At 44.0% G+C, this 14,699-nt stretch overlaps 2 protein-coding genes across 13 annotated transcripts in view; one reads left to right on the top strand and one right to left on the bottom strand.

Moving 5' to 3' along the window:
* Nucleotides 1-14,699, bottom strand: part of cdh23 (cadherin-related 23) — a 658,884-nt gene that overhangs the window by 90,946 nt on the left and 553,239 nt on the right. The window contains exon 37 of one of the 12 annotated variants that reach the window (XM_068020431.1): nucleotides 2,687-2,790. The exons of the other annotated variants lie outside the window; for them this stretch is intronic. Coding sequence (XP_067876532.1) covers nucleotides 2,722-2,790 — 69 coding nt within the window. The 3' untranslated portion in view covers nucleotides 2,687-2,721. Of the gene's footprint in view, nucleotides 1-2,686; nucleotides 2,791-14,699 lie in introns of those variants that run through there. 12 annotated transcript variants of the gene reach the window in all.
* vsir (V-set immunoregulatory receptor) overlaps nucleotides 1-14,699 on the top strand; it is a 48,651-nt gene that overhangs the window by 3,061 nt on the left and 30,891 nt on the right. The window lies entirely within an intron of this gene.

Below are 14,699 nucleotides of genomic sequence, written 5' to 3'. Positions count from 1 at the left end.
AATCGCTTTCTAAAACATTTGTTTTTTTTTCTTTCAACGATAAATGGAATAAGCTCGTCATATTACAGCAAAAGCTTCCTTCCTAAGCTCTACGTACACAGTTCAAATGAGCTGCCCCCATGCACAGCCCACACACACCCTCCAAAGACCACTGAAAGGAACCTTTGACATTAGTCTTCAATGAACTTCAATCTAAATTTACTACGTAATATCATCCCAGCCCCCAATCTCCCCCCCAACTTATTTTGAAAGATTCTTCTGCACCCCTCCCACCATGGCATGAATCATTTCCTGGTTCCACACACTGGAAAAATAACAAAAACAAGAAATGCTGGAATCTCTCAGCAGGTCTGGCAGCATCTGTGGAAAGAGAAGCAGAGTTAACGTTTCGGGTCAGTGACCCTTCTTCGGAAGGGTCTTCTTCCGAAGAAGGGTCACTGACCCGAAACGTTAACTCTGCTTCTCTTTCCACAGATGCTGCCAGACCTGCCGAGTGATTCCAGCATTTCTTGTTTTTGTTTCAGATTTCCAGCATCCGCAGTATTTTCCTTTTATACTCTGGAAAAATAACATGTCCCAAGACCTCTCCTGATACTTTCCTCCCTCACAAGAGCTGAATGATGGTGGTAAAAGGAATAGGGGTTGGCCCATCATGTTTTATTTGATTCTCTCTCTCCCCCTCCCCCCGCCTTCTCTCTGGTGAAAGAAATGACTTGACACTGGTTCAACACCTTCCCTAGGTTGAGCCTGATTGGAATTATAAACATCCACATGCACTCCACCACTCACCCATGTTACCTCGTCTCAAAGATACTCACAGCAATATACTCAATTCACTTTTAAGGTGAAAAGTGTCTCCATTACCGTCTAACTTGCCCCATCCTCCTTCAGAATTTTATGTGCGCAGTGTGGAAACACAGTGTGGAAAAATATGCTTTACAGTTTTACAGATCTTAAGGCTACTGGCAATCAATCAAATTGGGTACGTTTCTCTGCTTGTAAATTACATCCTGGTTCTGCAAACACAAGATGTAACATTTTCCACACTGCAGTCAGACCTGGTGTCAAGTGTTCTTAAACAGTAATGGTAAAAAAACAAATGATGTGCCGAATGTTACTCTCCTTATTGAACCATTTAGATTTCCCAGGTTCCATTCCTGTGGCCACAATTGCAACCACCCAGGGGGGTTAGGGGAGAGCATGAAGGGTCTGAGGGGGATGAATCCCCCCTTTTTGAGCCAGTTACGTCTCCCATCTCTCTCCTCTCCAATTACCCCTGATGTTCCTCTCCCCAACTCTATGTGGTCACATTTCTGTCTGAAGCTTTTCTGCACAATTGTGTAGTTTAATGGTAATATTTGCAGGTGGCTGACAGGTTAGGGCAGGGGTCTGCAACCTGTAGCTCCTGACCTTGATCGAGCAAACCCATTTTGATGGCAATTAAATGGCTTGTTTCTTTTTTTAAAATCTATTAACGTTGTACTTGTGAAGAGTAGTTGTTGACGGGTGTTTTTGCGACTGGAGGGCTGTTTCCAGTGGCGTTCCGCAGGGCTCAGTACTGGGTCCCCTGCTTTTTGTGGTTTATATTAACAATTTGGACATAAATATAGGGGTCATGATCAAGAAGTTTGCAGATGACACAAAGATTGGCCGTGTGGTAGATAGTGAGGAGGATAGCTGTCGGCTGCAGGAAGATATTGATGGTCTGGTCAGATGGGCAGAAAAGTGACAAATGGAATTCAACCCAGAGAAGTGTGAGGTGATGCATTTGGGGAGGTCAAATAAGGCAAAGGAATACACGATTAATGGGAAAATACTGAAGTGTGGAGGAAGTGAGGGACCTTGGAGTGAATGTCCACAGATCCTGAAGGTAGCAGGACAAGTCGATAAGGTGGTTAAAAGGCATATGGAATCCTTTCCTTTATTAGCCGAGGTATAGAATACAAGAACAGGGAGGTTATGCTGGAACTGTATAACTCATTGGTTAGGCCACAACTTGAGTACTGTGTGCAGTTCAGTCACCTCATTACAGAAAGGATGTAATTGCACTAGAGAGGGTACAAAGGAGATTTACAAGGATGTTGCCAGGACTGGAAAAATGCAACTATGAGGAAAGATTGGATAGGCTGGGGTTGTTCTCCTTGGAACAGAGAAGGCTGAGAGGAGATCTGATTGAAATGTACAAAATTTTGAGGGGCCTGGATAGACTGGAGGTGAAGGGTCTATTCACCTTAGCAGAGAGGTCAGTGACGAGGGACCATAGATTTAAAGTGATTGGTAGAAAAACTAGAGGGGAGATGAGGAAAAAACGTTTCACCCAGAGGGTGGTGATGGTCTGGAACTCACTGCCTGAAAGGGTAGTTGAGGCAGAGACCCTCAACTCATTCAAAAGGAGTCCAGATATGCACCTCAAGTGACGTAATCAGAGGGGCTACAGACCAAATGCTGGAAGGTGGGATTAGAATAGGTGGATCGTTTTCCAGCCGGAACAGACACGATGGGCCAAGTGGCCTCCTTCTGTGCCTTAAACTTTCTATGATTCAAGTTTCAAATATTCAAATAAAAAGACAAGGCAACTTGCACAAATCACACAGTGACAATTAGGAAATGAGTTTAAACTGCATTTACAACAGGAAATATAAACTGCAACAACATAAAAGCAAAATACAGATGGTGATGTCTCCATGAATCTGCTGCCCTTGTCCTCCTAGGTGGTAGAGGTTACGGGTTTGGAAGGTGCATCAAAAAGCCTTGGTGAGTTGCTGCACTGCATCTTGTAGATGGTATGCACTGCAGCCAGTGGTAGAGGGAATGAATTAAGGAATTACAATTCTTCAACCCACAGATTCACAAAACTATTACATAGGTGAAGAGGTTAAATATCTTAGCCGTTTTGATAGTTCACATGCACTTTGGAGAGGTTACAGAAGTAATTTATCAGAATGGTACCGGGGATAAGGGACTAGAGTTATGTGGACAGACTGGAGAAGCTGGGGTTGTTCTCATTGGAGCAGAGAAGGCTAAGAGGAGATTTGTTAGAGGTGCATACTTACTCTATCTAAACCCCTTGATGATTTTAAAGTGAAAATGTTTCTGAGGGCTGAAGGGTCAATAACCAGAGGGTGATTGTTTTAAGGTGATTGGCAAAAGGACCAAAGGATACACATTTTTTTAATGCACCTAGTGGTTAGGATTTGGAATGCACTGCCTGATAGGACGGTGGATTCAATAGTAGCCTTCAAAAGGGTATTGGATAAATAGGAGAAAAAAATTGCAGGGATATGAAGAAAGAGTGGGGGAGTGGGACTAACTAGATTGCTCTTTGAAAGAGACAGCACAGACTCGATGGTCTGAATGGCCTCCTTCGGTACTATGACTCTATAGCACGAGTTTGGACTTCAGGACATGCTTCCAGTCACGCACAACCCCCGTTATATTGTTGGTGTTCATCACAGCTCATTGCCTCCAATAACCAGCTGGCCCCATCTCTTACAAATCAGAGAGAAGGAACCAGACTTTGGTGTATCACAAAAACTTTGGAAGTACTGAAGCGAATGGAATAGGTGAGTGTTGCTGAACCTGTTCATATCGCAATGAAAATTCCAGAATCCGTCTCCTGTCTGTCAATGCAGTTAACAATTGCAACACGCCAAGTTTTGCTCCCATAGATTTGAAATAACTAGCAAATGAACTAGAGGGGGAAATGAGGAGAAATATCTTCACACAGATGGTTGCAATTTGGAACGCACTATATGACAGGGTTGTGGAACCAAATTCCACAGGAACCTTTAAAAGGCAATCGGACATGTATTTGAAGAGGACTAACTTGCAGGCTTATGGGGGAAAAAGCTGGGGTGTGGGACAACTCTGGCAGAGAGTCGTGAAAGGTCTTCTGTGCTGCAAGATTCAATCCTAAAAGTGCCTTTAATCTACAGATAGTTTCCTGAACCAAAAGGTAGGGGGCTAACAATGGCTTCCACCTTCTCCTGTAGCTGCCTTGTTCTTCTGTTACAGCCTTTGACCACAGTTAATTTGGCTGCTGTGTGAAGACCAATTCGAGGAGGGGAAAAAAAGGGAGATACAATCAATCACTGCAAGAACTGGACGTGAGCATAAGGCCCCAGCAAAAACATTGATTTCTGAGTGTACCACAACAGGAAATGAACAAAAAAAAACAAAAAGTGCACTAAAGTTTCTGTGTAACCCTGCCCCCTAACTGTAAATCAAATAAAAGGGTTGCACTGTGTAACAGTAGAATTTTACATATAAATGCATTTTTATAACTTCATACACATCAATGCTCCGTAATGTCTTGCTTTTCTGTGGTGCCTTATATTGTGTCTCAGGATGCTTCAAAGCTTCGTGAATGAACTGCTCTTGAACTGAAGTCATTATTGTTTTATAGAAAAGTGCAGCGGCTATTTTGCACACAGCAAGATCCCATAAACAGCAATGAGATGGGAGACCAGTTTTCCCGTTTTAGGTGCTGCTGGTTGTGGGGGGGGGGGGGGGGGGGAATCTTTGTCAGGGCAAGGGAAAAGCTCCCTTCTCTAATTCGTATAGTGCCATAAGACCTCTTAATGAACCGTCTCAACAGAGGCCTCAGTTTAATAGCTTGTCTTCAGAGATGACCCACTGCGTACTGTGTTTGATTATTTGCAGTCACGAAGAGGATTCTTATACAGAAAAGACATTTCTTAGATACAAAGAAATTGAATTTTAAATATGCTTGACTTGCCAATTTGGCTGCCGTCCATCTCCCCAGAACTGCTCTCCCTGTCTCTCTTGAGAACCTTTATTGCAGATTGTATAGTTCAGTGCAAGCACTCACAATCTAAAGGAGCCAACAGGAACAGCATTTCCTTCCAGCCATTAGGCTCAATTATTGGAATTACTATACTGAAACAAAGTTGCTCACCGGGACGAGCTCAACATAATTTCAACAGGGGCAACCTATTTTGCACTCTGAAAGACCCACAAAATGTCACTGGTATAGGAAGAGAGGCTGGGATCAGGGTGAATTTGGTGGGGCAGCGTAGAAGGAGCTTGTCTAAATCTAACCTATTAAATTGCGGAGCTTGATCAGAGTCGTCAACCCTCTACGATCATCCTGGAGTCAACAAGAATTAAAGGTGACTTTCTCGCTGTGAGCAACTGAGAGAGAAAGATCATTGGAAAGCTATATAAAGTGCGTGTTTTTAATTTTTTTGCCTACAGTAATTCTGGTTATTCGTTACAGAAATATTGGAGATGGGGACAAAGGATTTTGGTCTGTCTGGTGAAAATCATCCCATTAGGTTTCGAAGAGCATGTTCTTTCCAATTAGCCTGGGAAAACTGGATGGTGCAAGGATGGACATGGTGGGAGTGTGGGGGTGGGATGGCAGGAGGTGGGTATTCATGTAGTGATTCCTCCAGCATAATGTGGGAAATGGGCTGCCGTGTTCCCTACACTACAACCATGACAAGACTTGAAAGAGTACTTGGTTGGCTGTAAAGTGCTTTGAGAGGTCCGGAGGTTGTGAAAGATGCTATATCGATGACACCTCTTCCTTTCTTTACCTGTTGAAGTTTTTTTTGCTGATGGCCATTATAGAGGGGATTGTGGGAGCTCTCCGCTTTTGATAGTTTCATTCCTTCTCTTTTCAGCAAGGCACAGGCGGCCAGTAATACAGGAAAAAAAAAACCCTTCTGCTTAGTCACTGACCCAAACCTATTTTTCTCAAATCTCTTTGAAATAAATGTAATCCTGAGGAGGAAAGCGTTGGCCTGTGTTGGTGACAGTACTGAAAACTCCACTGAGGCTGTTGTGTTGTGCATCTCCGAGTGTGCAACACCAACTCCGGACTGACTCTCCTTTCGATTTTTCCTTCCTATTGGGGGAAGCACCGAACTGCAGCAACCGAGGATGCCCCCATGGGGGAAGCACCTGCCCTCTGCTTAGCGCATCTCCATATTTGCATGGCTCAGAGCGGGGAGTCGGTGGTGTCGAGGGAATCACGGCCATAAACCCACATAGCACTGCTCTGTGTCACCACTGCTGCGCCAATTCATTTCTCTACCACATTGATAATATTCATTATAGTTTTCAAACAGACAATTTACTCAAGGCAGCAAAACAGCTTGGCATTTTCGGGAATTTATCTGTTTGGGAGCAAGGAACTTCCTTCGCCACGTTCCCGAAATAATTCCCATCAGGAGGAAAGCAAGTACAAAACCTGGAATTTTTTTTTATGGAAACAAAATGAATTAGAAAACAAGGTCTTCTGAATAATTGCCTTTTATGTAAAAATGGTACACTCCTATAAAAGGTGTAACCCATGAAGTACTTTTGAAGTGTCGTCACTGTTGGAATGTAGGAAATGCGGCAGGCAATTTAGACACAGCAAGATCCCACAAACAGCAATGTGATAATGACCAGATAATCTGTTTTTTGTGATGATGACTGAAGGATAAATATTGGCCAGGACACCAGGGAGAACTCTTCTGCTCTACTTTGATGGAGGCCCGTGGAATCTTTTACGTCCACCTGGGAGGGCAGACAGGGCCTCGGTTTAGCCAATTGAACTTGATGGCACCTCTGACAATGCAGCACTCCCTCAGTATTGAAGTGGGTGTGTGAGCATAGATTTTTGTATAGTCTCCAGAGAATAAGTTCGCAGATCAGATCGAGTAGACTTGGAAGAACAGTACAGCGGAGACAACTGCCGAATTGAGAGTGGTGGAACACTCAACCCAGCACTGCCTCCCCATCCCCAATCAACAGTTAGACTTTGCCACAAAATAAATGAAACAATTCAGATATTTGCTGATTTGGGAGTCAGCAGGCCGAGTGCTGCTGGGAAAAATCAGGTGGGTTTCTTTTCACCCAAAGAGCTAGAGAGCCAAGAAGTAAGTTACCAGGCAGGGAACAGTGTGACTGCATCAAGTTCAATTGGCTATGTTTCTGGAGAGAGAGCAGTTGGAAGGTGAAGGTCAGAGTGATCCAAGGAAAAGGTCTGGACTTGTTGGGCTATTTCTTTGTCTCAAGATTTGGGAAAGGCACTATCTATTGAACATTTCTCCACGCCCTGTGAAGCCGAAGATGGCAGTAAGCCCTCGACTTGGTAGCAATTGTTTCTACCATTGAATGACTTCCTCAGCCACTTCAGCCGACAGGAGTGTGGGGCCGGTTGTATGCAGTCAGTCAATGGAAATTCCATCAGGAATTAGCTTCTAGTTGACCTCAGGTTGTGCCTGCTTACACCACATTCCCAGTGGACCAGACCAAATAGGGATGGCAGCTCCACTGAAGGACATAAGTGATACACAAGTTGGATTTTCCACAAATTACCCAACTTACTGAGATCAATTTCACAACTTAGTCATGGTGGAACCTGAATTCATCAACATCTGGGCTGCTAATTTACCATCAGAAGCACTGAAACTACCATATCCATACAACGCCCATTGCCAATTTTTATGCTTCCCTAACTGATGTAGTAAAATATGGATGCTGGAGTGATGCCAAGTTAAGTTTTTGCTGCTGTCCAAAATTAATCCTTTGCCAAGTAAGGGCCGAATGGCCTCCTTGAGTGCTGTCACAATCTGATAATTCTATAAAGGAGAAAACCACACTCTGAGGAGTGCGGGAATCCAACTGTTTATTAGGCTTGTACTCGAGATTTATTTATTTAGAGATACAGCACTGAAACAGGCCCTTCAGCCCAAGTCTGTGCCAACAACCACCCATTTATACTAATCCTACATTAAACCCATATTCCCTACCACATCCCCACCATTCTCCTACTACCTACCTACACTAGGGGCAATTTACAATGGCCAATTTACCTATCAAACTGCAAGTCTTTGGCTGTGGGAGGAAACCGGAGCACCCGGTGGAAACCCATGCGGTCACGGGGAGAACTTGCAAACTCCGCACAGGCAGTACCCAGAACTGAACCTGGGTCGCTGGAGCTGTGAGGCTGCGGTGCTAACCACCGCGCCACTGTGCGAGATGTAGGATCGGCCACAATTTAAGCCTTTAAACCTTTGGTGACTGTCTGGTCCTGGGAGCTGGCTTGCAGGGGAAAACAGGGGGAAGACAGCTGAGTTGCACTATGCATGTGGAAACTGAACAGCGATTGTGAAGAAGGACATCATCAAACTTTAACTGCTGAGTGGTTTGGTCTGTGCTGTGGCAATTGATGCAGCGTCACTGAGGAAAGTTGAACAAAATGAAATCAACAGCTTCTCAGCAGATTTAATACTTGTATGTTCCTTTCAGAAGTGGTAGTTTGCAGATTAGTCAAGTTCAGTGTTTCGCACAATGATATTGATATGCAACCTTGCATCGGAGCGAGGATTTTACAAGCATCTGCCAATCTAAGGAACGTCCACCAGTAATTAGCATCCAACTGACCTCGGGTTGCGCCTACTTTGACCACTTACCCATGGGGAGTACCTGAGCAATGACTGTAAATGGATGGGGCCTGGTAAAACATTGCTCTGCTTCAGGAACCAAACTCACCAGAGCCTCATTAAAAGGAAGAAATCTCAGTATTGTCTCACCCTGCCCTGATACTTCGTACCGACCCCTCCCCTCCTACCATCCAAAACGCGCGCACACACACACTCTCTCCACAATCCCTACAAACATCTTTGTTTCAAAAGCTCTGAGACTGCTGGCAAATGGTTTTCTGCTTCCAAGAGGCTGTGCGAACAGGCAACGTGGCTGCAGCTCAAATCGATCAATAAAACCTCCAAACTTTACTTGCAGAAAGCTACTGTACATTTCCTTCCGATGAGGAACAGACAGATTTGCATTTATGGAGTACCTGATCACATGGCTTCGAACTGTCTCAAAGTGTTGCATATACAATGGGTCCAGTCATTGTGGTTAGGTAGATAAGTCCAACAGACATTCTGTGCAAAGTAAAATCTCAAACAACTGAGAGATGAAAAGCCCTATTGTTAATAACAGTATGATCAGGAACACTTGTTCCACTCAACAGGGCAACCTGCACAACAGATTTGAGCATTTAACTGGTGAAAGGTGCTAAACAGAAAACATTCCTTTAATCCCAGAGGACGTATACATGTTCCTAAGTCTCTTATAGAACTACTTCCCAAAACGAGCTTTTGCCTTTTTTGAGAGAATTAATGTCAGCTTTTTTATTAAAATAGCTTTCCCTCCTCACCCTGCATTTCACAATAATCTCTTCTGTTGCAACGATTTCGCAGTTCCCCTCCAACACCCTCCAGCAGCTGCTCCATAGCTTCTCTGTGAAATCAGGTTTCTGTTTGAAAACAAACCCTGAAACTGCTCTAAGAGAGGCCTTAAAAAGGGTTCTCTTTAAGAGCTCCCAGACTCAAATCCTTCACTCTTGCTGGCTGGATTTCCGATCCAGCTGAAATCGGTTTATTTTTCTGCGTGCAAAACCTTAACCATGTCATTTATTCCCTTCTGGAATGTGGGTTTAAGTTTTTAAAATTTACTTGTGGGTTTTAAGTTTTGCCAATACATTGTCCAAAGTATTCTCAGACAGCAGTAAATATTAGCACTAATTTGTCTATAATATATTCCAAGCTTTAACTACGTCTGTGGCAAAAATGATTTTAGATTAGATTAGATTAGAGATACAGCACTGAAACAGGCCCTTCGGCCCACCGAGTCTGTGCCGAACATCAACCACCCATTTACACTAATCCCATATTCCTACCAAACATCCCCACCTGTCCCTATATTTCCCTACCACCTACCTATACGAGTGACAATTTATAATGGCCAATTTACCTATCAACCTGCAAGTCTTTTGGCTTGTGGGAGGAAACCGGAGCACCCGGAGAAAACCCACGCAGACACAGGGAGAACTTGCAAACTCCACACAGGCAGTACCCGGAATCGAACCCGGGTCCCTGGAGCTGTGAGGCTGCGGTGCTAACCACTGCGCCACTGTGCCGCCCTCATTGTCATATTGTGTAACGGATACAAATTTCTCGACAACCAATAAAAACACTTCACCATTACTCGTTTTCAATGAATTGCTCACCACTTATTACTTGCTTTGCTTTTGTTCCTCGAAAAGCAACAACAACGTGGCATTTATTTAGCTCCTTCAACATAGTAGGACAGCCCAAGATGCTTCACATGAGCGTAATCAAACAAAATTTGACATCATGCCACATAAGGAGACATTAGGCCAAGTGACCAAAAACTTGGTCAAAGAGGTCAGCTTTAAAGGAGCATCTTAAAGGAACAGCGAGCAATTTAGCGAGGGTATTCCAAAGCGTAGAGCCCGAACAGCTAAAGTAACGGCCGCCAATGGTGAAGCTTTTAAAATCGGGGATGCGCAAGAGGCCAGATTTGGAGAAGCGCAGATATCTCGCAGGGTTGTAGGGCTGGAGGAGATTATAGAGATAGGATACGGGCGAGGCCAAGGAGGGATTTGAAAACAAGGATGAAAATTTAAAAATAGAGCATTGTCGGACTGGTTGCCAATGTAGGTCAGCAAGCATAGGGGTGATGGGTGATAGGGACTTGGTGCGAGTTAGGACATGGGCAGCAGAGTTTTGGATGACCTCATGTTTACAGAGGGTGGAAGATGGGAGGTCACCCTACACAGAACTGGCATATTTAAGTCTAGAGACAAGAAAGGCAAGCATGGGAATTTCAGCAGCACGAGCTGAGGCAGGGGCTGAAATTCTCTGCGTGCAACTCCGCTTCATTGGCTGTTTTTTTTATGACTGGATGATTGACACTATTCTATGATATAAATCACAGCAAGTGGAAACAGGGCACCATGGTGTACCAGCTCTCAATGAAGCCTTAGTGTTCAGCTGATAACGAATGACCAAATTAACAAGTAGGAAATATTCAAAAGGAGCAGATAAGGGTGAGCCTTTGAGCATGTGCTGGGCTCTGTGATTCAACCACAAAGACAGATATTGAGCAGAAGCAAATTCCTGCTTCCAGATAGAGACTTCAGAAATATCCTTTTATATCAGTGATTTCTGTGAATTCTTTCACTGCTCGTACACAGACCATGCAACTGACGGCATTGTAAACATTCCGGGTAAAGGATATTTTTGAAAATCTGTTTACTCAGAGCTTTGAGAACAGCGATTGTACACTGAGTTCTCAAGCTTTTTCCTTTGGAATCACAGGATCATTGTAAAGATAAGTGAATCCAAGGGGCAGCAACCACCACCAGAAAGTTAACAGTAAAACTTTTCTTCACTTTGAGAAAGTATCATTGGGATTGAAAGTATGCTGTGCCAATGTTAAGAGTAATTTCGACAATAACTTGTATTTATATAGGACCTTTAATGTAATAAAACATCCCAAAGCACTTCACTGGAGAATCATAAAATAATACCGGGAGCAGTCACTTGCACCAGTCACAAGATACCAGCCAATGGTGATGCAGAGTTGCACACACACGTGCAGAGTTCTCTCCTGGTGGGCAGCGTGTGACTCACAGTCTGCAGTATAACTCTGGTCTTGCTGACTGTGTTTTGCACTCTACAGCTGCTGGTCTCAGATGGAAGTGCACCTTTCAGTAAATTTGCCTCGTCATGCTTCTGCATTGCCCCACACATCATGTCTCTCTCTCTCTAGGTCACAATTTTGGACCAGGAATTCTACAGTCATAAACAATGTAAAACAGTCTAGTACCCATGTTGTTTAATATTAATATGCAGTCAGTATCTGATGCTGTGTTCAGAGATTCATCTGACTTACATGTGTGGGTAGGGAGATTTTATCTAACAGCTGGGCTGGTTCATTATCTCCCATTGCGACATCCACACACACATTTTAATGTCAATGCGCAAAATGCAATCTCGTCCATCAGTGGAATTCATTAGTCATTGTGTCAGTAGTTTATGGGTTCAAGCCCAACTCGAGGATATAATGTAGCTTTGATGCCCCAGTGCAGTACTGTGGGAGGAGAAGTTGATTCAGATGTTAAAGATGTCACAGCACTAGGGCCAATCAATGTGAGCAGGTCCATATTCTTCCGTGAACCAACATCGTGAAAATAGATTAACTGATCATTCATCTTGTTGCATTCACCGACATAAAAGTCCTGCTTTTTAAATGGTGAATTGCCTGTGTCGGTGCTTTGTGCTCTTTCTGAGATATAATCAGATGTTTCAGAAGTGCAATTCTTGTTATTTTCCTTAATTTTCTCAAAATGTGCAGCCCACACGCTCTTCTTTCACATCAGCACCGAAAACAGATACAAAACCGCATCAGATTACATGATAGGTGGTTTAAAATGTTAAAAGGATTTGATTGGGGAGCGACACAGGAACTATTTCCTCTGGTGAGGGAACCAAGAACAAAGGGGCTCAATCTCTAAGTCACAGCTTAGCCATTCAGCAGTGAATATCAGAATGCACTTTTTCAAACTATGTGTCGTGGAAATGTGCAACTCTCACCTCCAAAATGCTGTGGATCAATTGGAGCTTTTAGGGCTGAGATTAACAGATTGTTGTTGAGTAAGGGAATCAAGGGGTACAGAGTAACAACAGGTAATGGAGTTGAGAGGCAGATCGGCCATGAATTACTTGGATTGGTGAAGCTGACTCGAGGGGCTGAATGGTCTCCTCCAGCTCCTCGTCCAAGTCAAATGATCTAACTCTTGTCCTTCCACCTGCTTTTAAAAAAACAACTAAAGCTGCCAAAATTCCTCCTTCAACCAGTAATGCCAATAAAGCAAAGATGAGCTGGTCATATATTTCATTCCTGTTTAATGGAGCTTGCTCGGAGCAAAATGGCTGCTGTGTCTGACTGCACAACAATCTTTTTTTTTATTCATTCATGGGATGTGGGTGTCACTGGCTATGCCAGCATTTATTGCCCATCCCTAATTGCCCTTGAGAAGGTGGTGGTGAGCTGCCTTCTTGAACCGCTGCAGTCCATTTGGGGTAGGTAGACCCACAGTGCTATTAGGAAGGGAGTTCCAGGATTTTGACCCAGCGACAGTGAACGAACGGCGATATAGTTCCAAGTCAGGATGGTGTGTGACTTGGAGGGGAATTTGCAGGTGGTGGTGTCCCCATGTATTTGCTGCGCTTGTCCTTCTAGTTGGTAGAGGTCGCGGGTTTGGAAGGTGCTGTCTAAGGAGCCTTGGTGCGTTGCTGCAGTGCATCTTGTAGATGGTACACACTGCTGCCACTGTGCGTCGGTGTTGGAGAGAGTGAATGTTTGTGGATGGGGTGCCAATCACGTGGGCTGCTTTGTCCTGGATGCTGTCGAGCTTCTTGAGTGTTGTTGGAGCTGCACCCAATCCAGGCAAGTGGAGAGTATTCCATCACACTCCTGACTTGTGCCTTGTAGATGGTGGACATTGGCGTCTAGAGATGACTGTCGGTAATGCAATTGGATAACGGTAGTTGCATGATATTAATTTGTCAGTTACTTTAATGCAACCATTATTTATCTAACATGACAAAAGAATGACGTGTTAAGCATCTGATGCTAATATGACCAGCAGTACTTTACGTGCAGTCATTTAGAGATGTGACAAGGTGCTGGATAGATTTAGGTCTTCCTGATGTTAAAACTTACTGCTTGATGTCTGCAGTATATTGTGAGGGGTATCCTCAATTTTTTTTTTTTTAAATATCCAATTCTTTAGAAATACTGTCACAATCCTGTGCTCCTTGTCCATGTTTCGGCAAGAAATTCTCAGCCATCCAAAAGGAAAACAGCAAGACAATGATGAGAGAGAAAGGCAGCAACCGAAATAATGTGACAGTACATTCCCCCCAAAATACTGAAACCTTATGACAAAAAGAGCAGAATCTAAGGAGCTTGTGGAAGTGCCCAGGACCGGGGAGCTTGTTTAAAAACATAGGGTTTAGGAAGGGATTGGTTACCATTCACAGCCAACTGGGAGTGCGTATGTTTCGCACAAGCCAAGGGTGCAGAGATTTAGTCGGTGCCATGAATCTGGGTAAATGGAACACAGCATGCACATCAACCTGATGTGGACCAGCTGCATCCTTGCTCCAGAATCTCCTGGGAGGGCAGCAGTCTGCTCTCTTCAGGGTCTGGAGTTTGTGCTGTCTAGGACTGTGCAAGTTACGTTCGAGAAAAAAAATCAGAAAGGTCAATTTAAAGAAACAAATTAATAACAGATGCCAGACATGGCACTCGAGAAGACTGAGGTCTGGGTGCTGCTCAGTGAAGGTGATGTGTATATTGGTTGAAATAAAGTGTTGTTATAGGGATTTGTGACCATGATACTATTGAAAATTTGGACCTCAAAGGGCCTGCACCATTACAAAAAGGAGAAACCTTCGCTTCTATTGCACCTCAGTGTGCCCTCAGGCAGTCCTGAAGTGCTTCACATCCTATTAATAACGTCTGAACTGCAGCTGATATAATTTTAACTAGACAAGTAAGGCAGGCAACTTTCACACAGCAAGATCCCACAAATAGCAAGGGACCAGTTAATCTGTTTTTGGTGATGATGGCTTGGGGGGAGGGGGGGGGGGGGGGGGGGAAGAATGCTGGCCGTGGCAGGATAGTGCTATGGGATCTGCTGTGACCACTTGAACAGGCAGATGGGGGCCTCAGTTAAATGCCCCATCTCAATGAAGACACCTCTGACAGTGCCGCACTGAAGTACCAGCCTAGATTACGTAACTCCCTAAGTCTTGCATCAACATTTGAAAATACAAATTTAACAGAACATTGGCAACAGAAGT

The sequence above is a fragment of the Heterodontus francisci genome, chromosome 42 (assembly GCF_036365525.1).
Source record: "Heterodontus francisci isolate sHetFra1 chromosome 42, sHetFra1.hap1, whole genome shotgun sequence".
Lineage (NCBI taxonomy): Eukaryota > Metazoa > Chordata > Chondrichthyes > Heterodontiformes > Heterodontidae > Heterodontus > Heterodontus francisci.
This window is presented reverse-complemented; position numbering and strand designations above follow the sequence as displayed.